Here is a 25,084-nt window from a genome sequence, read left to right on the forward strand (position 1 = left end):
CAGCATCACCTTGACATGAGGAGAGAGAAATAAGGCAAGAAGTAACGAAAATAAGTAGAGAAAGGAAAAATAAGTGAGCAGTAAAGAAAATCAGGAATGAGCTAGTAAAGAACAAAAATTTAATAAAGAGATGAAAAAAAGAGAAGATACTAGGGGGCGGATAAAAGCAATTGACCCTAGAACAAAGCAGGTTTGAACTAGATTGGTCCACTTACACATGAATTTTTTTTTTCAAATATTAAATAATATAGACTACACAATTTGTGACTCATTGAATCTGCAGATGTTGGCCATAAACACAGAGGAACCTCGGATATGGAGGTACTATGGGTACAGATGGTCAACTATAATTTATATGTAGATTTTAGACTGTGGGGAGAGTTGGCCCACAACCCACACATAGTTCAAGAGTCAACTGTACATGAATAGTGGCTGATTAACTACCATACAAATCAGGTTTAGCCAAGAACAACTAGAAGGCTTTCACTTCACCCTCCAGCCAGGACAGCTGCCATCCAACCCATGACAAGCCCACGGCCTCAGCTGTGGCTGCAGCTTCCCCTCAGTAGACACCAGATGACCTCTTCTCACAGGCTTGCCATTGAGACCCACACGGTGAGCTGTGTGTAAACGATGTGTACTCCTCTGTCAGGAGGTGTCATTGGAAAACTGCCAGAGACATTTTCAAGGAAGGATTGGTTTGGGGTTGTCTGGATGTGAAAACAAAATCACACACTGACACAACATTCTCAACATTTGGATCATCTAACACAAACACGGGTCAAGTGCCAGGAAGCTTAGAACCAAATACATACACTGTATGACCTATCACAGAACAATGCAACTGAGAGCAGAATCAAATTAAAATGAAGACCAGATTTGTCAAGGTTTGAATCTGAGTTTGGTGCTACCTACTCTCACTAACACAGTAAAGAAAAATGGTAAAATCAAGTCTTCTTATGAGAGAGTCAATAAACCTTGGTTGTGATATTAACGATATTAACTTGGATTTTGCTGGACCTGCAACCCATGGTTCAGCTGTCTTTGACTATGAGGGCTGGCTTCCTGGGTTCCAGCCCATGACCTGGTAGAGTGCCGAGTCCAACCTGAGAAGGTTGCAGTGCATTACAGGACTGGGGACTTTCAGATACATGCTATGGAGTGATTCAGGGGACAGAATTTGGAGGATCAGTTTAACAAAAAGAATACGAAGCTCTTGACAGTCGTGTGAATGTTGCTTGGATGTTAGGCTTCAGCTGCACTCATTTGGGTATTCCAGCTAAATGTCAGTTGGATCCCATTACTTCTGTTTCTGCAAAAGCCAACAATTCTGGTTCAAATGGAATGGGCTACATTTAGACAGTGTGTCTGGTGTGAAGCTGACGTGTCTTCTGGTTAACAGGAGGAGCATTACTGTTGGAGGCCATGAACTTGGAGTTTCTCTGGGGTGGGAGGTTTATCTAAATGCAGAAACTTCTAGGAAGAGATATCAGAAGATGGGTCTTGATACAATTCCCCTGTGACCAGTAGGCTTTGTTCTCCCTCTCCTGATCCCCAGTCATCAAAATAAAGGATAATCTACAAAAGAACCGTATTTTAAAAGTGTGGGCAATTTTAAGTAAAATGGCTATCTAGCTACATAGAAATTATCTATCTAGTTACCAAGGCTGTAGTCGTCCAGTCACCTAAGCATTATTTAGTCAATGAAGAAATTAATCAGATGATCTATGAAAGAAATGGAGTTTTATTCAAGCTAAACTGAGGATGGTAACTCAGGAACAGCCTGTCAAAAAGCTCCAAGAACTGTTCTACCAGTTAGAGGTCCACGCCTAGTTATATAGGTTTTCTTTTCTCATTTATTTATTTATTTTGGCTGTGCTGGGCCTTGGTTGCTGCTCACAGGCTTTCTCTAGTTGCAGTGGCCAGTGGGGGCTACTCTCTAGTGGTGGTGCACAGGCTTCTCATTGTGATGGCCTCTCGTGTTGTGGAGCATGGGCTCTAGAGCATGCAGGCCTCAGTAGTTGTGGCACTCAGGCTCAGAAGGGACAGCTCCCAGGCTCCAAAACTTGGGCTCAGTAGTTGTGGCATATGGCTTTATTGCCCCACAGAAAGTGAAATCTTCCTGGAGCAGGGATCAAACCCATGTCCTCTGCATTGGCAGGCAGATTCTTTACCACTGGCCCACCAAGGAAGTCCTATATAGATTTATGAGACAGACGGCTGTACATTAAGTGATGTAGAGAGTTTGCAAAATCCTGATCTCTAAGTGCAAAGTCATGGTGACCCCTTACGAGTTCAAGAAGGAATGTGGCCTATTAAGGCGTTGCCTTGGTGCTAGGAAAATGGTGCTCTTTATGACTGAGCAAGTACTTCTGCCAGTACAGAGGTCTGGTGGATGAATAAGGCAGATACACAGTGCACAGTAGAGGAGACCAAGGCAGCCAAGGGGTGGAGAAATTTTTATGCTTAAATTTTCTTGACTTCTCTTAGAATACGAATCTCCATTTCATCAATTTAAATGCATAAAATTATTAAATACTTGGGGCTGATAATGAAATAGATTTTTGTGAAATTTTTAAATTAAACACATTTTCTTAAATTTTTCCTTCTGCCCTCAGCTACAGATGTTCAGAAACTCAGAATGTCAGTACTCTACAAATAAAACAAGTCCTGTGTCCAGGGTTTCTCAAACACACTATTGACATTTCAGATCACATCACTCTCCATTTGAGGGAGGGGTCCTGGGCAATGGATGGTGTTTCACAGCAGCCGTGGCCTCTATCCAGTGGCACTCCGGCCCCACAACATCACTTCCCAGTCATGAAAATGTCTCCAAATGCTCCCAAGAGTTCGCTGGGGGTAGGATCTCCAGGTAAATATTGCAGGAGACACATTTATACTAAAACCATTATTCATTATTTATCTGAAATAAAGTGTAGGTGAGTCTCCTATATTTTTATTTGCTAAATCTAGCAGTCATCCTGAGAGACAACAGCACCTTCGTCTCCTCCATCTCCCACCCTATTTGAGAACCACTGCTCTAATCCACAAGGAGCAATGGAGAAAGAGTACAGTGATGGGAGGTGAGGAATGTTATGGTCAGATTTGTGTTTTGAATAAAATAGAATAAAATATCTGCACTCTGCTCATAGCCAGAACTGTTGTCATTGAATTTGCATTGTACAGATGACGCACTGAGAACTAATTCAATGTGTGGTTCTGCTTTTGAACAAGCAACTGAAGATGGGAGCCCAGATCCTGCCATTCACATCCTTGGGGAGTGTGATATTGATTTACACTAAGTATAAATTTTGTTTTCATTGTGTTTCTGGCACTGAGTTCCTAAAACTCTTGGATTTCTTAAGTGATCAGAGCGAAAAAACAAAAAAAAAGTTTTTTGTGTTAAGTGAATGAAGTCACTTTTGGATCACACCTAAGGAAGTAGGCTAGTTGCCAAGTGACTAACCACAGGATTAAAGGGTTAGAACTATCAGTACTACAAACCCTGACCCTCCTGGAGGGAAGAGGGGCTGAAGATGGAAACAACTGCCCTGGTAAATGATTAAATCAATCATGCCTATGTAATAAAACATTTGTTAAAAAGAAAAAAAAAAGAAGTAGTTTCAGAGGGTTTCTGGACTGGGGAAAGATGGTGAATTGGGGTTGGTGATACGCTGAGAGGGCATGGAGTCTCCTTACACTGTCCCCATACTGTGCCCTAAGCATCTCTTACATAGGGCAGTTCCCAATTTTTATCTTTTTATAATAAACCAATCACCAGTTGTTTCTGAGTTCTGCGAGCCACTCTAACAAATTAGTTAAACCAAAGAAGGGATTCATTGGACCCTCAAATATATAGCCGGTCCTTCCAGACTTGCAACTGGTGTCTGAAGTGGGGGATCCAAGGGGCAGATGTAAAGGACTGTGGGATCTGAGGATTTCTCATAGTAGAAATCATAGTAGATTGGTCAACACTGAGTTGAATTGTAGAACCTCCAACCTAGTTGTCAGTGAATTTCTTGGAGCTGAGACAACTCTCCCCAACACACACACATTGCAGTTCACACTAGAATCATTTTAGGGATAACGTCTTAACTGTCAAAGCTAGAGAAATAAAGGAAATGGGTAGTCTCAACTACCCAACTCTACTTTTTTCCTACAGAATCTAAATAATATTCATCTTTTCTTCATTATGTTTCCTTTGAGAGCTTGATTTGATTAGCCAATAACAATATGGTAGGAAAAATTAATGAGAAAAACTTTCCCTTGCTCCTCAGTCTCACTCAGGATTCGCCTAGAAAGAGGGGCAAACTTATGTTCTGGGAGCTGAGACCGAAAGTTCCCAACTCAGAAAGTCTAAATCAAAAATCACCAGAATAAGAGGCATTATTTTAATACATCCTGTAGGTGTCAGTTAATTTGTAAAAAGAATTCAAAAAGACTTAAGAGTCACAGATGATGCAATTTATTCTCCTTTCCTTGTTGGAGAAAATGGAAACATTTTTCCATCTCTGAGGGTCTGGACTTAGGAGCTGGGTTCCACGTCTCATACACTCAGGTCTCAGCGGTAGAACAGGAGCACAGCTGCCTCAGTGATCTCGCGGCTGGAGCTGTAACCACGGTGAGCTCCGTATCCGTCCCAGTCAAAGGAGGAGAAATCCCCACACTGCACAGGATTGCCCTCTGGGAAGAATCCTCCTCCACCGATGCAGTGCTGCGGGGCAGAGAGCAGACACAGTGAGGGGTTGGCTGTGGACACACGGAGATCTTATCCTCTAAATCCCCTGGAATCTTTGGTCCTCCTCCTACTTGGCCTTAACCAATCCCCTGCCAAAAATCCTCCCTCCAGTGGACTCTGAAATCATGTTCTCTCCTGAATTCCTTTCCACCTTCCTTCACATTTATCCTCAGGCCTTTTAGCTCACCCTTTTCCCTCAACTGATTCCCCCAAATGCTATTCCCCACAGTTCTGTCCACACCACAGTCTCCTGATGACTTTTGCTAGTATCAGCATAATCATACATTGTCAAGAAACTCCTAAATCTCAGAAGTCAGGTCCATGTTTTCTGTGCTTGAAACCCCATATGCAACTGCCACCGCATGTCTCCATCTACATATCTCTAGATCTAAAACTCCAGCTGAGCAAAACAAAGCTAATTCTTTCTCTTATTGTCCTTGAACACCCTGGCTCAGGTCCTCAGCATTTCACATCTGCAACTTTACACCTGTCTCATTACCTCCCTGCCCCTAATTTCCCTGCTCTTGGATCCATGTCCTCCGCCTAGCTATACATTATAGAAACATCAAAGCTGATCAGGTCACTCCTCTCTTCAAAATCCTCTGATGAGTCATATCTTCTACAACATGAAATCTACATCCTGGACAGAATGGAAATGTCCCTGCTTACCCTGCTTCCTGTAGGTATTTCCAGCTTCGGCTCCTGCTCCTACCTAAATGCACAAGATGCTCCAAAAGCAAACAACAGCTCAAGGGCCCTTCAACACCCCCTTGGTCTCTCAAACACCAATGATTCTGACAATGTTTGCTAGACAGGCATCTTTCTGCCCTTGTTACTTGTTGAACTCTACACACAGCTTTTGAGATTCAACAAAAATGTCACCAACTTGGAGAATCAGCTATGTGCCATCATTAGAGGTAGCAGCTCCTATATTTTGTTCCCCAGGCCCCTTGTTTATGTTGCGATCACAGGTGACACCACATTGCAATCGTGCATTTATGCCTCCATCTCGTTCAGTCTGATTTCCTTCAAATGACTGTCAGCTTTGCATATCTAATATCAAGCACTTTGTGGGTGCTCTATCATGTATTTTTATGGAAACAGGCTGCAAGGGTACATGCAAATGAGCACTAATGAACATGGCAAGGCTCCATGGAAGCCAACGTAGGGGGCGACACAACCCGCCCCACTCCCAAGGCCCACACGTGCATTATCCTCAGAATCGCAACCTATGGGCTCTTTCATGAGGACACAGTAGTCTCACTTCGACTGACAAATGGGCAACATATTTGAGGGGGAAATGAAGACGCCCTTCAGGATCACATGTCTTGGCTGACAGGCGTGAAAGGAAAAGAGCCTAAGTGAATGTTCTCCCCCCTATATTTCTGACACCCTCTTCTTCTTGCCCCTCCAGTCACAAAATACCCATCAAAGACAGTCTCCAGCCAACACACCTACGGGGCTCTCTTCTACAAGACTGGAAAATCGACAAAAACCTAAAGCTTCTAGAATTTACTAAGAATATTTGAGAATGTCTTTGTGACCTCAACAAGCAGAAATACTTCTTAAACACAACATAAAATGCATATCATATATGAGAATATACAAAAATTGAACTTCAATACAGTAAATTATGTCCAGTGGTCAAAAGGTATAAACTTTCAGTTCTTTTTTCTTGTCCATGCCACGCATGTTACAGATCTCAGTTCCCCAACTAGGGATCCAGTTGGGCCTCCTACAAAGCATCAGGAATATAAATATGAAGAAGCAGGCAGCGGATCAGCTCCACGGTGGACTCTTGGCTCCAGGGTGGCCAGCGGCAGTGGTGAAGGAGAGTGCCCTCTGCTCCTGGGAGTCCTCCAACATCAGCTCCAGCCTTCTCTGGACCCACTTCCCAACTACTTCAGCAGGGCCTTTGCCTCAACCCCCAGACACAGACTGACCGACACCTGATGGCCCGTGAAGGTTTAAACGTTCACTGTGGAGTAGCAGTGGGACAGCCAGGGCACTGAGCATGTCATCCAGCTACACTGAGTGGCTAAAGGGCATGTCCCTGTTAATTAGGGCCTGAAAAACGTGGTCCACTGGGGGAGGGAATAGCAAACCACTTCAGTATTCTTGCCTTGAGAACATCATGAGCAGTATGAAAAGGCAAAAAGACATAACACTGAAAGCTGAACCTGCCAGGTCAGTAGCCGGCCAATATACTATTGGGAAAGGCGGAAAAATAGCTCCAGAAAGAATGAAGAGGCTGAGCCAAAGCAGAAATGACACCCAGTTGTGGTTGTATGTGGTGGTGAAAGCAAAGTTCAATGCTGTAAAGAATAATATTGGATAGGAAGCTGAAATGTTAGGTCCATGTGGTCAAACAGGAGATGACAAGAGTGAACATGGACATTTTAGGAATCAGTGAACTAAAATGGACAGGAATAGGAGAATTTAATTTAGATGACCATTATATCTACTACTGTGGGTAAGAATCCCTTAGAAGAAATGGAGTAGATCTCAGAGTAAACAAAACAGCCTGAAATGCAGTACTTAGGTGCAATCTCAAAAATGACAGAATGATCTCATTTCGTTTCCAATGCAAATCATTCAGCATCACGCCAATCCAAGTCTATCTCCCAACCACTAATGCCAAAGAAGCTGAAGTTGAATGATTCTATGAAGACCTACAAGACTTCCTAAAAGCAAAACCAAAAAAAATATGTCTTTTTCATCATGGGGACTGAAATGCAAATGTAGCAAGTCAAGAGATACCTGCAATAATAGGCAAGTTTGGCTTTGGAGTACAAAATGAAGCAGGGCAAATGCTAACAGAGTTTTGCCAAGTGAGCACACTCATCATAGCAAACACTCTCTTCCAACAGCACAAGAGACAACTCTGCACGTGGACATCAACCAATGGTCAGTACCAACATCAGATTGATTATATTCTTTGCAGCCAAAAGTAGAGAAGCTCTATACAGTCAGCAAAAACAAGACCTGGAGCTGACCATGATCAGATCATGAGCTCCTTATTGCAAAATTCAGGCTCAAATTGAAGAAGTAGGGAAAACCACTAGGCCATTCAGGCATGACCTAAATCAAATCCTTTATGCTTATACAGCAAAAGTGATGAATAAATTCAAGGGATTAGATCTGATAGAGTGCCTGAAGAACGATGGATGAGGTTTGTAACATTTACCAGTGACCAAAACCATCCCGAAGAAAAAGAAATGCAAAGGCAAAATGGTTGTCTGAGTAGCCCTTACAAATAGCTGAGAAAAGAAGAGAAGCAAAAGGCAAAGGAGAAAAGGAAAGATATGCCCATTTGAATGCAGAGTTCCAAAGAATAGCAAGGAGAGATAAGAAAGCCTTAAGGGCCTTAGGAAGCATCACTACAAAGTTGGAGGTGATGGAATTCCTGCTGACCTATTTCATATCCTAAAAGATGATGCTGTTAAAGTGCTGCACTCATTATGCCAGCAAATTTGGAAAATTCAGCAGTGGCCACAGGACTGAAAAGTTCAGTTTTCATTCTAATCCCAAAGAAATGCAGTGCCAAAGATTGTTCAAATTACCATACAATTAAATTCATTTCACATGCCAGCAAGATTATGCTCAAAATCCTTCAAGTTAGGCTTCAGCATTACGTGAACTGAGAACTTCCAGAGATGTACAAGCTGGATTTAGAGAAGGCAGAGGAACCACAGATAAAATTGCCAATATACGCTGGATCATAGAAAGCAAGGCAATTTCAAAAAAAAAAATCCATGTTGCTTCATTGACTATGCTAAAGCCTTTGACTCTGTGGATCACAACAAACTGTGAAATATTCTTAATGAAATGGGAATACCAGACCACCCTACCTGCCTCCTGAGAAGCCTGTATGCAGGACAAAAAGCCACAGTTAGAACTGGACATGGAACCATGGACTGGTTCAAAATTGGGAAAGGAGTATGTCAAGGCTGTATATTGTCACCCTGCTTATTTAAGTTATATGCAGAATACATCATGCAAAATGCAAGGCTGGATGAAGCACAAGCTGGAATCAGTATTGCCAAAAGAAATGTCAACAACCTCAGATATACAGATGATACGACTTTAATGGCAGAAAGTGAAGAGGAACTAAAGAACCTCTTGATGAAGGTGAAAGAGGAGAGTGAAAAAACTGGCTTAAAACTCAACATTCAGAAAGCAAAGATCATGGCATCTGATCCTACCACTTGATGGCAAATAGAGGGGGGAAAATGTGGAAACAGTGTCAGATTTCATTTTCTTGGGCTCCAAAATCATTGCAGATGGTGACTGCAGCCACAAAATTAAAAGATGCTTGCTCCTTGGAAGAAAACCTATGACAAACTTAGACAGTGTGTTAAAAGGCAGAGGATCACTTTGCTGACAAAGGTCCCTATAGTCAAAGCTGTGGTTTTTCCAGTAGTCATTTATGGATGCAAGAGTTGTACTATAAAGAAGGCTGAGAAGCAAAGAATTGATGCTTTTGAACTGTGATGCTGGAGAAGACTTTAGCAAGTCCCTTGAACAGTAAGGAGATCAAAGCACTCAATCCTAAAGGAAATCAACCCTGAATTTTCATTGAAAGGATTGGTGCTGAAGCTGAAGCTCCAATATTTTAGGCACCTAATGCAAAGAGTTGACTCACTGGGAAAGATCCTGATGCTGGTAAAGATTGAGGGCAAGAGGAGAAGGGGTCAACAGAGGATGAGATGGTTGGATGGCAGCACTGACTCAATGGACATAAGCTTCAGCAAACTCCAAGAGATAATGAAGGACAGGGAAGCCTGGCATGCTGCAGTTCATGGGGTCACAAAGAGAGGGACATGACTTAGCAACTGAACAACAAGAGTGGAATTCCAGAGTCCTAATCACTGGACCATCAGTGATGTTCCAAACTTTTATGTATAAAATAAGCCCTGGGGATGTAATGTACAGTATAGTGACATTAGTCTTAATACTATATTATACATTGAAAAGTTACTAAGAAAGTAGATGTTAAAACTTCTCATCACAAGAAAAAAGAATGGCAACTGTGAGTAGTGCTGGGTGTTGGCTAGACTTGTTACAGTGATCCTTTCATAATATATAAAAATATAGAATCACTACACTATATATCAGAAACTAATATAATGTTATATAGGTCAATTGAATGTCAATTAAAAAATAATAGCTACAGTTTAAACCTTATGTCCACAAAATGCCAGAAAAGAGTAAAAATGCAAGCCACATCAAACACCCCAGACAGGCACACACGCATGCGTGCGCACACACACACACATGCACACACATGCACACACATGCGTGCTCGCACACATACATACACACACAAGCCAGGGACCGTCCCCAAACTCACGTGCTCAGTGTTGCAGCCGGTGACCCTCATCCCAGCACACAGGGCGTGAGCTGCTCTCTCATTGTTAAACACCCTGAACTGGACAAACCCTGCAACAAATTCTCCTGGAAAAGAAGAGGCAGAGAAAGCGCCAAGGATTCAAAGGATGAACTGGAAATATCTTCCCTTTGACCAGCCCAGGAATTCCCTAAATCAACAGGTCCCATTACAGCCAATCTGTGGGCATAGAGCTCAGCACTTTTCAACCGTGGCTGCTACATCCTGACCTTGAAAAAGGCAAGAAGAGACCCTCCCTCCATCCGGGGCAAGAAGACCAAGGCTCAGGCTCACAAAAGCCACTTGTCTGTCTAAGGCTCATAGGAGAAATGGGAGTCCACTAAGAGATCAGCAAGAAGACCTCCAGAGGTTCAGCAGGAACAAGCAATGATCAGAAGTAGCCGTCAGTTTCTGCTGGCACACTGCTCATCCAATTACCATGACTTTAAAGTAAAATGACTCTTATTTTCCCACCAAAGACAAGTTCTGTGGCTTTATCATGCTAAAAAAAATGTCTTACAATAAGAGCTATCCATCATAACAAAAACAAATTTTTCTCACTACTTTGCAAGTTGTTCTCACCTGTGCACATTAATTAGCTTTTAACTATTATAAGATTCTTACAGTGACTCAGGAAACTCAAATCAGGGCTCTGTGACATCCTAGAGGGGTAGAATGGGGTGGCAGGTTCAAGGGGGCGGGGACATATGTATACCCATGGTTGATTCATGTTGATGTATGGCAGAAACCAACCCAATATGGTATTGGTTTAAAATAAATAAATAAACTAAGGTGAAAGTAAATCAAAAATAAATAAACTAAGGGGAAGAAAGAATCAAACAGGGTTATTAGTTAAGAAGCCTGAGCTTATAGTTTTTTCATGATGGTGATAAATATTTTTGTGACATAACAAAAATCCATGTCACATTCCTAGAAAACAGCTTGGCATATGTACATATTTAATAAATGCTAACAATCATTAACTTCTCTTATTTACACTTTCTCCAAGAGTGCAGAGAAGGGTTGACGACTGGGCTTTGGAAGCAGATACTCACGCTGACCATATGGTGAGTAATAAGATGCAGTTTTCTCAGCATCACCAAAGTCATAGTCAACAGGAATGGCTGGGCCATTGTCGCTCCAGCAATTCCCTGCTCCGTACTTCACTGGGTATTTCTGCAGGGACCAAAAAATACAGATTGTGGAAGACAATAGAGATACTGCCATTCTAGGCAGTAGAGGATTTAATACCCTCATGTGACATTATTCAGGAAACAGTATGAATAATGCTGATGTATTTTCCCCCCTACCACCCATAGCTAGGACCCTAACCAGCCTCAAGACCCTTATCCTTTTCACTATCTAGCCACCCCCAATCCTCTCTCCTAGGCTTCCTCCCCGTCCTGGCTTATAGTTCCTCTGAAAGAGGCAGCGCACTAGTTCACAGTGACCCAGAGGTAGTAGAAAGCCAAGCAGAGGCACTTAGTGATACGGACAGAGCAGACTTACTCCCTATCCCAAACACTTGACTCTCTGTTCACCAAAGGTAGTGTCCCCAACTCCCAGTCGACAGCCCCATGTACCTGGTAGAGTCCAAACAGATTATGTCCCAGTCTCTGGAAGAAGCCAGTGTCGGTGTGGTACCTCAGCAGGGAGCTGTTCCTCCAGTGCTGCAGGGGAGACCTGTTGGGCACGTGCCAGATGCCCAGGTCCTGGGCCTGGATGTCGTAGTAGCCAGGGTTCTGCAGAGGGACACACACTCAGCCTCACCAGCCAAAGACCCAGAGGAGCAGCTTTAGGTTGAACTGAGAGCTCTGGGCTCCAAGGGGCCAGGTGGCAATAGTGCTCTGACCCCTCCCCCTCCAGTAGATGATGAGGAACCACCACCCAAACAGCCTTGGAGGAGACGCTGTGGTTCAAGACATGGACTTCTGTCTTTCTTCTTCTCCAGTCCTTCCTCCATGTCCCCATCTCCCACCCTCCGTTCCACATGCTCTGTTCCAGCCACACTCAGCTCCCACCCTTTCCCACCTGGGTGCTCAGTACCTTGTAGTCATCACTGGTGGCCGCCTCTGCAGACCCAAATGTGTTGTAATTGGCCCAGTTGCCATCCCCCTCTGGGTAGTCAGCACTGTTGCCCTGCTGACTGGACCAGCGATCGCCCAACGTGCATTTCCCACGCATGTTGTTCTCATGGACACTGGCCACCAGGGTCCAGCCACCACCCCCAGAGGTCATGTCACAGAAGGTCTGGTAGACGACACCACTCTCAGTGCGGAGGTAATACAGGCCATCTGCAGAGGCAACCAACCCAGAGACACCCTGTCTTAGAGCAGGGAGTCCCTGTCAGGCCCCACTACCAGAAAGAACTTGGGAAGTCAGAAACATATCCTGGAGGCTCCCACACATACCTACTTGTTGGAGGACAATTCTCTGTGGGTCATCTAAGAGCAGGGACACTGACTGCCTTTGTTCCATGCTACCTTTTCAAACACATTGTAGAGCAAACATCCCAGGAGACAGAGATGGTATCTCCCTCCTTCTGACCACTCGAGGCCAGAAATCAGTGCTCAACCACATCTCAAGTCTACATCAGGATGTGGCCTCTGCAACTCAGTGCAAAGGGTGGGCATTGCACTCCTCATTTAATGAGGTTCAGATTCCATAAGTACAGAGTTCCTGTCGAACAAGAGAGGAATAAACTAATCTACAAAAGGCTTGTAGTTTCTTTACCAGCCCAATTTGTCATCTGCTTGGAAAACAAAATACATGTGCAAATGTCTCCTGGCCCTCTTAACATTAACCTGTTTAGATGGGAATCAATAAAAAGCACAATAAAAAGTGGATGCTTTGCCTACTGCTAGGGTTGTGAGTAACAAACTTCTGTGTCTCAGCCTCAGAAGGCTCAGGTTTTCTGCCTCCATCCATAAAGTTGTAGCAGGCTAACACTTTAACGTATAAGGAGTAGAAAACCTTCATTGCAGCTCTGGCCACCACTGTCATAGCCACCAGGAACATCGCATTCTCCTTGTATTCTGAAGATCATGTCTCCTACAACTAGATAGGAATGAAAAGCCTCAAAATTCCCACTGGAAATCTCCTTGGCTGGAAGCTGGGAGTCAGAGCAGCAGAGACTAGTGGACACACTCCTTTTGCTCTCCATGCCTGGGATCTGTTTAACCGACAAGTGGCTGAAAGGATAAGATGCTGGGTCAGTTGATTACTTACCACCTGCTCTGTGGCAACTTGTTTTGATTTCCTTGCAGCTTCTAGGTAGGAAAGACAGGTAAGGGACGCAGGTTTCCTCCTCCCAGACCTTCTCAACAGAAGGGGTCGCTGCTAAACAATGTGTGGATAATCCTGATTAACAGTCTGGTGCCACTCACACCAGCCATCCTGATCATCAGCTCCCAGGCCCGGCCCACTTCACAGGTTCTTCATTGGGCTGTGAAGCCCCAGAGGTAAAGATCCTCTCTGCTAAAAATAGCCGACCTCCATTTAGTTCAGGTTTGACACTTGCACTCTTCTGTTCAACTAATTAAAAATGAAAACTATCATAATGACTACTAGGAGGAAGGGAATTGTGAGGATGAAGACTAGGGAAGGATGTTCCCTGGACATAGCCCTGACCACCCAGCTCCCTCCGGGAACTCCAAAGCCATGGTCATAGGAGCAGGGGCAGACAGAAGGGAGCGCAATCTTCACCACGGCTCCTCTGAGCCCCCTCAACCACACAGAGGCATAGATCGGGGCCCCAGGACAGATCTTCAGATCGGACCTCAAGAGGGGCCAAAAATCAACACCCAAGTCACAGCTCATGTAGATGCTAAGTGTGGCTTGTCTGCATCTCCATGACTCCCCCTCTGGGCCAGGACTTCAGCATCCAGCCCAGCTCCACTTCCTCTGCCCCACTGCACACCTGGGTGAGCTGATGAAACTGCTGCTCCTGACTTACCTGCACACCGCCCTCTAGTGGCCACAGGGAGGAACAGCAGGAGGAAGAATCTGGCCCCGGTACCCTAAGAAAAGAGATGCACAATGTCATTGGCAGATTCATCCTTCTCTCCCTTGTATCCTGATTCTTTGAACTTTCTGAGTTAGGAAATCTCAGATAGAAAATGATGGGATTCTGGGCATTCTGTAACCTCCTGGAATAGCCCCCAACCCATCCAACACTACATACAGAGACCATGGGCTCTGTTCTCTAAATCTCCCCATTCCTGAGACCAAGACCTGAGCTGGCATCATGGCTCCCCACACACTCGGATCTTGTCTCAGACTCAGAAACAACTTCCCGAGAGCATGAAGAACTTCCTCCTTCCTTCCCCACAGATGCCAGGAGCTGAGAGTTCCCAGCCAGGTGGAGACTCAGAGCTCCTGCCTCTACAGGGCCCTGCAGTGGGTGAAGTGCTGAGCCTTTATGGAGGAAAAGGACCGTGCGGGCCCTACCCAGCCCTGCCCACTTCGGGCTGCAGGCCCCTCCCTCGGGCTGGCTTCCGCTGTAGGGCCTCGGCCCCTGGCAATGGAAGGAGTGAGTGACCGGCTGGCGAGGCAGGAGGCAGCGCTCTTGGGCACACAGGTGACACCATGAGCAGGGTGAGCCCTGCTGGGTCAGAGCACACACAGTGTTCCCTTCCGTCCAGACTCTCAGGATGGACGTTACAGTTCTTCCTCTTCTGTGTGCAGGTAAACAGGCCATGAGACCTGTTTGAGTCAAAAGATGTAAGCAGAAAGGGTCACTTTCAGGCTGAAGACTTGACCAGACAGGGCACAACTCTACACCATCCTTTTCCCAGCCTTAGAAAATAGCTTAAATGTGGGGCACTGGTTTGGTGGTATGTTTATAGCTGATGAGACTTATCTTGGAGGTTGGAAGGATGGCGTTCTGTGTTCTGTTTTAGGGGAAATGTTAAATATGCTGCCTGTGGTATCTCAGGAGCTGTGTGAAGTACAGACTGCACTGGAGCTTTAAAGGAAGCCCTAGGTAAACAATGTCAGCACTGCGTGTCAGCTGTCTTGGTTCTGTATTACAAAAGGGAGGGTCTGGGAGAAAAGGTGGTCTGTTTTGCAACTAGGAGTGAAAGGAATAACTGCTTCTGAGTCTTCAACAGGCAAATGGTGTGGGAAAATTGTCCCTGTTAAATCATCTCCTATCAGGACACATACACACACATACACACACATTAATATATACGTGTGTGTGTATCACTCCCGACATCTTTTTCTTCATCCCCCTCAGTCAAGAGCAAGTATTTACTTTTTGGTATCTCATGTGCGATATAGTAATGAGTGATAAAGACAGAATCTAGCAGCTGAGGAAGTTGAGAAATATTGTTTCTACACTGTATATCAAACTTCTAAAATTTAACTAGTAAAATTGAGGGACTAAAGCAATACCTTTTTAATTACATTTAGATTGAGTATGTTTCCAGACGCTTATTTGTGTGCTGACATTCTGAAATACAGAGCTTTTAAATCGCAAAATCCCAATATTTTGGGTATAATAAACTTATTTCAGTGTTTTTAAAAAATATGAAATCTGAACTTGTTCATCTTAATATATAACCAGAGGAACAATTTGCATTAAAATTTCCAATTGAATAAAACTATGCTCCTTTTTAAAAAATGTCACCACACCCTTTGCTCATTTCAAACCCCATATTGGTTTTACCTTAGTAAGTACACTAGCATTTCAATCCTACAGAATATCACAGTGTACTAGAGTACTGAAACATTGTTTTATAGTTACAACATCTTTGTGGGAGACCCAGAGTTTAGACCTAGTAATGGTCTATTCTAGCAACTTTTTAAAATTCTTACTCCTATACATCTGAGAACTCTTTTTTTAATGTTACTTCAGACTTTAACTTTAATGTTACAGATTTATTGAGAAATTCATTTCCTTGACATCCTCAATATGGAAAATGTTAGCTTAGCAAACAAAGGAAACAATCAACATTTTCTTAAGAATTGCCATAAAAGACAAATAAATATTTGAAGTGCAATACAGTTAAATAGTACAAGCTTGTCTCAAAATTATAAAAGTACTTATGAGGAAGTAGTTGAACTTGTCACCCAAAAGGGAAGTAAATATTTGTTCTCACAGAGCTCACTGACTCTAGAGTATGAATAATGTCACATTTTTTATCATAAGAGGGATTTGTACTAAATTAAAGTTTCACAAACTGCCTTCTGAAGATTGGGGCAGATCAATACAATTTCTAGTGGTTGGCATCCAACATAAAAAATATAAGAACAGAAATATGGATTTTCTATGGAACAAGATATATTCAAGCTAAAAAACTACATCTACTCTGTGATTACAGCCTTTCTATTTTGGTGTTGTTAAAGTACCTTTCATTTAAAATGGTATTGGTAACAGACGTTCTGTTTTTGCTTTTTAATCTTTAATGGGATTTTTTTTTAATTTTGTAACTTTTTTGCATTCCCCATAGAAGTATATGAACTTCGTGACAAGCTCTAAGTCAATGATTCTGTGTTTAGCCTAGTCTAGGCCTGAGAAAACCTAAGTCCTCAACTCCATGGGGCAAAATACTTGGTCAGAGGTAGCACTGGGCTTTCTCCGTAAAGGACTCAGCAGCAATTTGCAGGGACTTTATAAAACAAGCAAAGGATCCCAACATAGCAGGGAATTCTTCATCCCAAGAAGCTCATGACATGAGGGAAAAATAAGGGAAAGCTCCTCCACCCTTTGGAAAGAGAATTCAGGGGCTGTTCTGGTTTGATGATTGAATCTCCCACCCTTTTGGGTTGTATGCCTATGGTAGAACTATGTCTCCTTTCAATTATGTCCATCTTTGCTTTATATATTTTAAATGTATTCTATTAGTTGCATAAATGTTTATAATTGCTGTATCTTTTTGCTGTCCAGAACACTTATAAAGTTATAATGTCCTTTGTCTCTTTCAACTACTTTTTTTTTTAAAGTCCATTTTGTCTGATACTAGTATACCAACTCTGGTCTCTTTTAATATTTGCATGGAATATCTTTTTCTTTCACTTTTATTCACTTTCAATCTATTTGCATCTTCAGATCTAAAATGAGTCTCTTGGAGATTTCATAGAGTTGGAACAAGTCTTTTTCTAACTTTGGCTGTGCTGGGTCTTGGTTGCTGTGCACCGGCTTTCTCTAGTTGTAGTGAGAGAGGGCTACGCAATGGACGCGGTGCATGAGCTTCTCGTGGCGGTGGCTTCTCTGGTTTGCAGCATGGGCTCTAGGCACAGGGTCTTCAGTAGTTGTGGTGAACAGGGTTACTTGCTCCATGGCATGTGGGATCTTGCCAAGCCACAGAACAAACCATGTCACCTGCATTGGTAGGCATATTAACCACTAGACAACCAGGGGAGTCCTGATCAAGATTTTTTAATCCATTCTGCCATCTCTGTCTTTATATTGGAGAATTTAATTCATTTTAGTTTTAAGTAATTACTGATAAGAGGGAATTTACTTCTGTCCTTTTGCTTTGTTTTCTCTATGCCTTATAGATTTTCCTTTCTCCATTGTTGTATGGCAGAAACCAGTGCAACATAGTAAAGCAATTACCCCACAATTAAAAATATGTAAAAAATTTTCCTTCCTCATAGCCTGCCTTACTGGCTTCTTTTGTGTTTAGCTGATAATTTTTTGTAGTGAAACTTTTAAACACTTTTCTCATTTTCTTTTGTGTATATTCTATAGTAGTTTATTTGTGCTTAACATGGAGGTTACATGTAACCTACTAAAATTATAACACCATATTTGAATTTTAACAGTTTAACTGCAATATCACACAAAAACTCTGTTTCCTTATAGTTCTAGTCCCACCTCTTTCTGTTGCTGATGTCAAAAAATTACATCTTTATATATTGTGTATCCAGAAATATAAACTAAGTGTTTTTAATGTGTTAATCTCTTAAATTGTAGGGAAAACTTGTACTCATAGAGTTTGAATAATGTGCTTACTTGTGTGTCTCTCCCTGCCATTCCCTTGACTTCACCCTCCATTCCACTGTACTCACAACTCAATGAACATATCTTTGTTCCCTTTTAATCCATTTCAAAGTTTATCACAATTCATAGCACAGGAATTCTTCAGCAAAATTGTCCCCAAAACGCCTTTTTAATAAGTAAGTAAAACTGAACAGACGTAGACTTTTCAAAACTCGCAAGAATGTGATGTTGTTGTTCAGAGGCTAAGTCTGAACCCATGGACCTTTGCAACCCTATGGACTTCGCTATCCTTCACCATCTCTCAGAGTTAGAGCAAACTCATGCCCATTGAGTCGATAATACCATCCAACCATCTCATTTTCTGTTGCCCCCTTCTCCTCCTGCCTTCAATCTTTCCCACCATCAATATCATTTCCAACGAGTTGGTACTTTGCATCAGGTGGCCAAAGTATTGGAGCTTCAGCATCAGTCCTTCCAATGAATATTCAGGATTGATTTCCTTTAAGATTGACTGATTTGACCTCTTTGCAATTCTAGGGACTCTCAAGAGTCTTCTCCAGCACCACAGTTTGAAAGCATCAGTTCTTGGGGCCCAGCCTTTTGGAGAGACTTCCCTGGTGGCTCAGACAGTAAAGAATTTTCCTGCAATGCAGGAGACCTGGGTTTGATCCCTAGGTTGGGAAGATCCTCTGGAGAAGGGAATGGTAACTCACTCCAGTATTCTTGCCTGGAGAATTCCATGGACAGAGGAGCCCGGCAAGCTGGGGTTGCAAAGAGTTATACATGACTGAGCAACTAACACGTTCACTTTTTTCAGCATTCTTTATGGTCCAACTCTCACATCTGTACATGACTACTGGAAAAAACATAGCTTTGACTATACAGACTTTTGACAGCTAAGTGATCTCTCTGCTTTTTAATACACTGTCTAGGTTTGTCATAGTTTTTCTTCCAAGGAGCAAGCATTATTTAATTTTATGACTGCAGTCACTATCAGCAGTGATTTGGGGACCCAAGAAAACAAAATCTGCCAATGTTTACATTTCTTCCCTATCTATTTGCCATGAAGTGATGGGACCGTATGCTATGATCTTAGTTTTTTGATTGTTGAGTTTTAAGCTAGGTTTTTCACACTCCTCTTTACCGTCATCAAGAAGCTATTTAGAATCCAAGGACGACTGTCCGCAAGACCTGCTGAGTCAGAGATCTCCACTGTGTTCTTGGGCACTGGCTTTTGGAAATCAAATAAAGGTCCTTTCATTTTGGGTGAAGTTCCTCTTGGTAGATTGGACCTAGGCTGGTGTTTGGGGAGAGATCAAGCCCTGAGCCTCTGAAGTGGGAGCATTGACTCCAAGACCAGAGAGCTAACCCCAGGGAGCATCAAACAGTGAGAACTCACACAAAGAACCATTTGAGTACAAGGCCCAGCATCACCCAACCACCAGTACCACCCTGTGCAGGATGCCTCACTAAACAACAAATGAAACAAAAATACAAACCCAATCATCAGCAGACAGGATACCACCTCACTCAGCCTTGGCCATCAGAGGAAAAACAAACAAACAAACAAAAACTCAGCACAAATCTCACCCTATAGGAAGCTTGCACAAACCACTGGACCAACCTTAGGAGGGCAGAAATCAAAAGGAAGAAATATTTCTACCTTGAAGACTGGGAAAAGGAGACCTCAAACACAATAAGTTAAAAAATAATTTTTTTAAAAGGCAGAGAAATACTAAATAAATGAAGGAACAAACTAGAAACACAGAAGTCCAAATAAATGAAGAGGAAATAGGCAAACTACCTGAAAAAGAATTCAGAATAATGATAGTAAAGATGACCTAAAACCTTGAAAACAGAATGGAGAAAATGCAAGAATCAATTCACAAAGACCTAGAAGAATTAAAAAATAAGCCTACAGAGACAAACAGAATAATTACTGAAAGTAAAAATACTCTAGAAAGAATCAACAGCAGAATATCTGAAGCAGAAGAATGAATCAGTGAGCTGGAAGATAAAATGATGGAAATAACTTCTGAAGAGCAGAATTAAGTAAAAAGAATGAGAAGAACTGAGGACAGTCTCAGAGACCTCTGGGACAATATCAAATGTACCAATATTTGAATTATAGTGGTCCCAGAAGAAGAGAAAAAGAAAGGGTATGAGAAAATTTTTGAAGAGATTATAGTTGAAAGTTTCCCCAACATGGAAAAAGAAATAGTCAATCAAGTCCAAGAGGCACAAAGATTCCCACACAGGACAAACCCAAGGACAAACATGCTAAGACACATACTAATCAAACTAAAAGAAACTAAACACAAAGAAAGAACATTAAAAGCAGAAAGGGAGAAGCAACAAGCAACACACAAGGGAAACCCCACAGGCATAACAGCTAATCTTTCTGCAGAAACTCTGCAGGCCAGAAGGGAATGGCAGGATATATTTAAAGTATTGAAAAGGGAAATCTACAACCAAGATTACAGTAGCCGGCAAGGATCTCATTCAAAATTGATGGAGAAATAAAAAATTTTCAGATAAGCAGAGTTAAGAAAATTCAGTACCACCAAACCAGCTTTACAACAAATGTTAAATGGACTTATGAGCAAATAAAAGAGAAGAAAAAAGATCTACAAAATCAACCCCAAACAATTAAGAAAATAGCAGTAGGAACATATATATCAATAATTACTTTAAATGTAAATGGATTAAATGCTCCAACCAAAAGACTCAGACTGGCTGAATGGATACAAAAGCAAGACCCATATATATGCTGTCTACAAGAAACCCACTTCAGACCTCAAGACACATATAGACTGAAAGTGAGAGGATGGAAAAATATATTCCATGCAAATGGGAAGCAAAAGAAAGCTGGAGTAGCAATCCTCATATCAGACAAAATAGACCTTAAAATAAAGAAGATTACAAGAGATAAGGGAGGACACTACATAATGATCAAGGGGTCAATCCAAGAGGAAGACATAACAATTGTAAATATCTATGCACCCAACATAGGAGCACCTCAATACATAAGACAAACACTAACAGACATATAAGGAGAAATTGACAGTAACACAATAATAGTAGGAGATGCTAACACCCCACTCACACCAATGGGTGGATCATCAAAACAGAAAATAAGGAAACACAAATTTTAAATGATACATTAGATGAGATGGATCTCGTTGATATCTTCAGGACATTCCATCCAAATGTACAAGAATACACCTTCTTCTCAAGTGTGCATGGAACATTCTCCAGGATAGGCCATAAATCAAACCTCAGTAAATTTAAGAAAATTTAAATTCTATCAAGCATCTTCTCTGAAAACAATGCTATGAGACTAGGTATCAATTACAAGGAAAAAACCTGTAAGAAACACAAACACATGGAGATTAAACAACATGTTTCTAAATAACCAACAGGTTACTGAAAAAATCAAAAGGGAAATCAAAAATTTTCTAGAAACAAATGACAATGAAAACACAACCACTCAAAACCTATGGGATGCAGCAAAAGCAGTTCTAAGATGGAAGTTTATAGCAATACAATCCTACCTCAAGAAACAAGAAAAACATTGACTAGACAACCTAACTTTACATATAAAACAACTGGGAAAAAAACAAAATAACCCCAAAATTAGGAGAAGGAAAGAAGTCATAAAGATCCAAGCAGAAATAAATGAAAAAGAAATGAAAGAAACAATAGTAAATATTAATAAAAATAAAAGCTGGTTCTTTGAGAAGATAAACAAAATTGACAAACTTTTATCCACTCATCAAGAAAAAAAAAAGAATCAAATCAACAAATTAGAAATGAAAAAGGAGAGGTTACAACAGATTATGCAGAAATACAAAGGATTATAAGAGACTATTATGAACAACTATATGGCAATAAAGTGGATAACCTGGAAGAAATTGACAGATTCTTAGGAAAGTTCAATCTTCCAAGACTGAACCAGGAAGTAGAAATTATGAACAACCCAATTACAAGCACTGAAATTGAAGCTGTGATCAAAAATCTCCCAAAAAACAAAAGCCCAAGACCAAATGGCTTCACAGAGAATTTTATCAAACATTTAGAGAAGAGCTAAGGCCTATCCTTCTAAAACTCTTTCAAAAAATTGCAGAGGAAGGAACACTTCCAAACTCATTCTACAAGGCCACCATCAACCTGAGACCAAAACCTGACAAAGACAACACAAAAAAAGAAAACTACAGGCAAATATCACTGATGAACATAGATGCAAAAATCCTCAACAAAATTTTAGCAAACAGAATTCAGCAAAACATCAAAAAACTCATACACCATTATCAAGTTGGGTTTATTTCAGAGATGCAAGAATTCTTCAATAAATGCAAATCAATCAATGTGATACATTATATTAACAAACTGAAGGACAAAAACCATATGATAATCTCAAAAGATGCAAAAGAAGCCTTTGACAAAAGTCAGCACCCATTTATGATTAAAACTCAAAAAATGGGCCTAGAAGGATCCTACCTCAATATAGTAAAAGTCATATATGATAAGCCTACAGAAAACATTATTCTCAATGGTGAAAAACTGAAAGCATTCCCTCTAAGATCAGGAACAAGACAAGGGTGTCCACTTTCATCACTACTATTCAACATAGTTTTGGAAGTCCTAGCTACAGAAATCAGAGAAGAAAAAGAAATAAAAGGAATCCAGATTGGAAATGAAGAAGTAAAGCTCACACTGTTTGCAGATGACATGATACTGTACATAAAAACCCTAAAGATGGTATCAGAAAATTACTAATCACTGAATTTAGAAAAATTACAGGATACAAAATCAATACACAGAAATAATTTGCATTTCTACACACTAACAAAGAAAAATTATAAAGAGAAATTAAGGACTCAATCCCATTCACCACTGCAATAAAAAGAATTAAATATCTAGGAATAAACTTACCTAAGGATATAAAACAACTGTACACAGAAAATTATAAGAAACTAATGAAAGAAATCAAAGATGACATAAACAGATGGAGAGATATTCCATGTTCCTGGGTAAGAAGAATCAATATTGTGAAAATGATATACTACCAAATGCAATCTACAGATTCAATGTGACCCCTATCAAATTACCAATGGCATTTTCACAAAACTAGAACAAAAAATTTCACAATTCATATGGAAAAACAAAAAACTCCTAATAGCCAAAGCAGTCTTGAGAAAGAAGAATGCAGCTGGAGGAATCATCCTTCCTGACTTCAGATTGTACTACAAAGCTACAGTCATCAAGACAGTATGGTAACTGGCACAAAAACAGAAATATAGACCAGTCAAACAAGATAGAAAGCCCAGAAATAAACCCATGCACCTATGGGTACCTTATTTTTGACAAAGGCAGCAAGAATATTTAATGGGGCAAAGATAGTCTCTTCAATAAATGGTGCTGGGAAAACTGGACAGCTACATGTAAAAGAATGAAATTAAAACACCTCTTAACACCATACACAAAGATAAACTCAAAATGGATTAAAGACCTAAATGTAGGATCAGAAACTGTAAAACTCTGGGAGGAAAACATAGGCAGAACACTCAATGACATAAATTGAAGCAAAATTCTCTATGACCCACCTCCTAGAGTAATGGAAATAAAAACAAAAGTAAACAAGTGGGACTTAATTAAACGTAAAAGCTCTTGCACAGCAAAGGAAACTATAAGCAAGGTGAAAGACAATCCTCAGAATAGCACATGAAGCAACTGACAAAGGATTAATTTCCAAAATATACAACTCAATACCAGAAAAACAAACAACCTAATCTAAAAGTGGGGAAAAGACTTAAACAGACATTTCTCCAAAGACATACAGATGGCTAACAAACACATGAAAAGATGCTCAATATCGCTCATTATTAGAGAAATGCAAATCAAAACTACAATGAGATATCACCTCACATCTGTCAGAATGGCCATCATCAAAAAGTCTACAAATAATAAATGCTGGAGAGGGTGTGGAGAAAAGGGAACACTCTGGCACTGTTGGTGGGAATGTAAATTAATACTGTCACTATGGAAGACAGTATGGAGATTCTTTTTTAAAAAACTAGGAATAAAACCACCATATGACCCAGCAATCCCACTCCTAGGAATATACCCTGAGGAAACCAAAATTGAAAAAGACACATGCATCCCATTGTTCATTGCAGCACTATTTACAATAGCTAGAACATGGAAGCAACCTAGATGTCCATCAACAGATGAATGGATAAAGAGGCAGTGGTACATATACACAATGGAATATTACTTGGCCATAAAAAGGAATGCATTTGAGTCAGTTCTGATGAGGTGGATGAACCTGGAACCTATTATACAGAGTGAAGTGAATCAGAAAGAGAAGGATAAATATCTTATTCCAACACATATATATATGGAATCTAGAAAAATGGTACTGAAAAATTTATTTTCAGGGCAGCAGTGGAGAAACAGACATAGAGAACAGACTTATGGACATGGGGAGAGGGGATGAGAGGGTGAGATGTATCGAGAGAGTAACATGGAAACTTATATTACCAAATGTAAAATAGATAACCAATGGGAATTTGCTGTATGTCTCAGAAAATTCAAACAGGGGCTCTGTATCAACCTAGAGGGGTGGGATGGGGAGGGAGATAGGAGGGAGAACCTTTTCAGATGTTCAAGAGAGAGGGAATGTATGTATACCTGATTCATGTTGAAGTTTGACAGAAAGCAACAAAATTCTGTAAAGTAATTATCCTTCAATTAAAAAATAAATAAATTTTTTAAAAGTGATGGCTCTTATTTTCGCACCAACGACTTATGTTCTATGGATTTATTACCTGAAAAAATGTCTTCTTTAATGTCTATCCATTAAAAAAAAAAAATTTCTTCACCACTTTGATAGTTGCTCTCACCAGGGAATATTAGCCTTGTCTTTACTATTCTAAGAATCATACAGGGTGTTGGTTAAGAAGCCTGGGTTTACATCCTGTAGAACATACTTTTCTCATGATGA

General features: G+C 41.0%; 1 protein-coding gene and 1 pseudogene across 1 annotated transcript; one reads left to right on the forward strand and one right to left on the reverse strand.

Annotated features, from left to right (window-relative positions):
* The first annotated feature begins 633 nt into the window (after positions 1–633).
* LOC139035083 (voltage-dependent anion-selective channel protein 2 pseudogene) lies at positions 634–1,523 on the forward strand (annotated as a pseudogene).
* A 2,929-nt stretch (positions 1,524–4,452) lies between these two features.
* LOC110134664 (intelectin-2-like) lies at positions 4,453–25,079 on the reverse strand. Its single transcript, XM_020889324.2, has 9 exons — positions 25,071–25,079; positions 24,909–24,932; positions 14,083–14,146; positions 13,356–13,466; positions 12,174–12,421; positions 11,711–11,869; positions 11,183–11,303; positions 10,092–10,195; positions 4,453–4,714 (listed from the first exon to the last, which is right to left on the reverse strand). The coding sequence occupies exons 1-9, from the start codon at positions 25,077–25,079 to the stop codon at positions 4,562–4,564; spliced, it is 993 nt and encodes a 330-aa protein (XP_020744983.2). The 3' UTR covers positions 4,453–4,561.
* Positions 25,080–25,084: the final 5 nt, after the last annotated feature.

This window comes from Odocoileus virginianus, chromosome 5 (genome assembly GCF_023699985.2).
Source record: "Odocoileus virginianus isolate 20LAN1187 ecotype Illinois chromosome 5, Ovbor_1.2, whole genome shotgun sequence".
Taxonomy (NCBI): domain Eukaryota; kingdom Metazoa; phylum Chordata; class Mammalia; order Artiodactyla; family Cervidae; genus Odocoileus; species Odocoileus virginianus.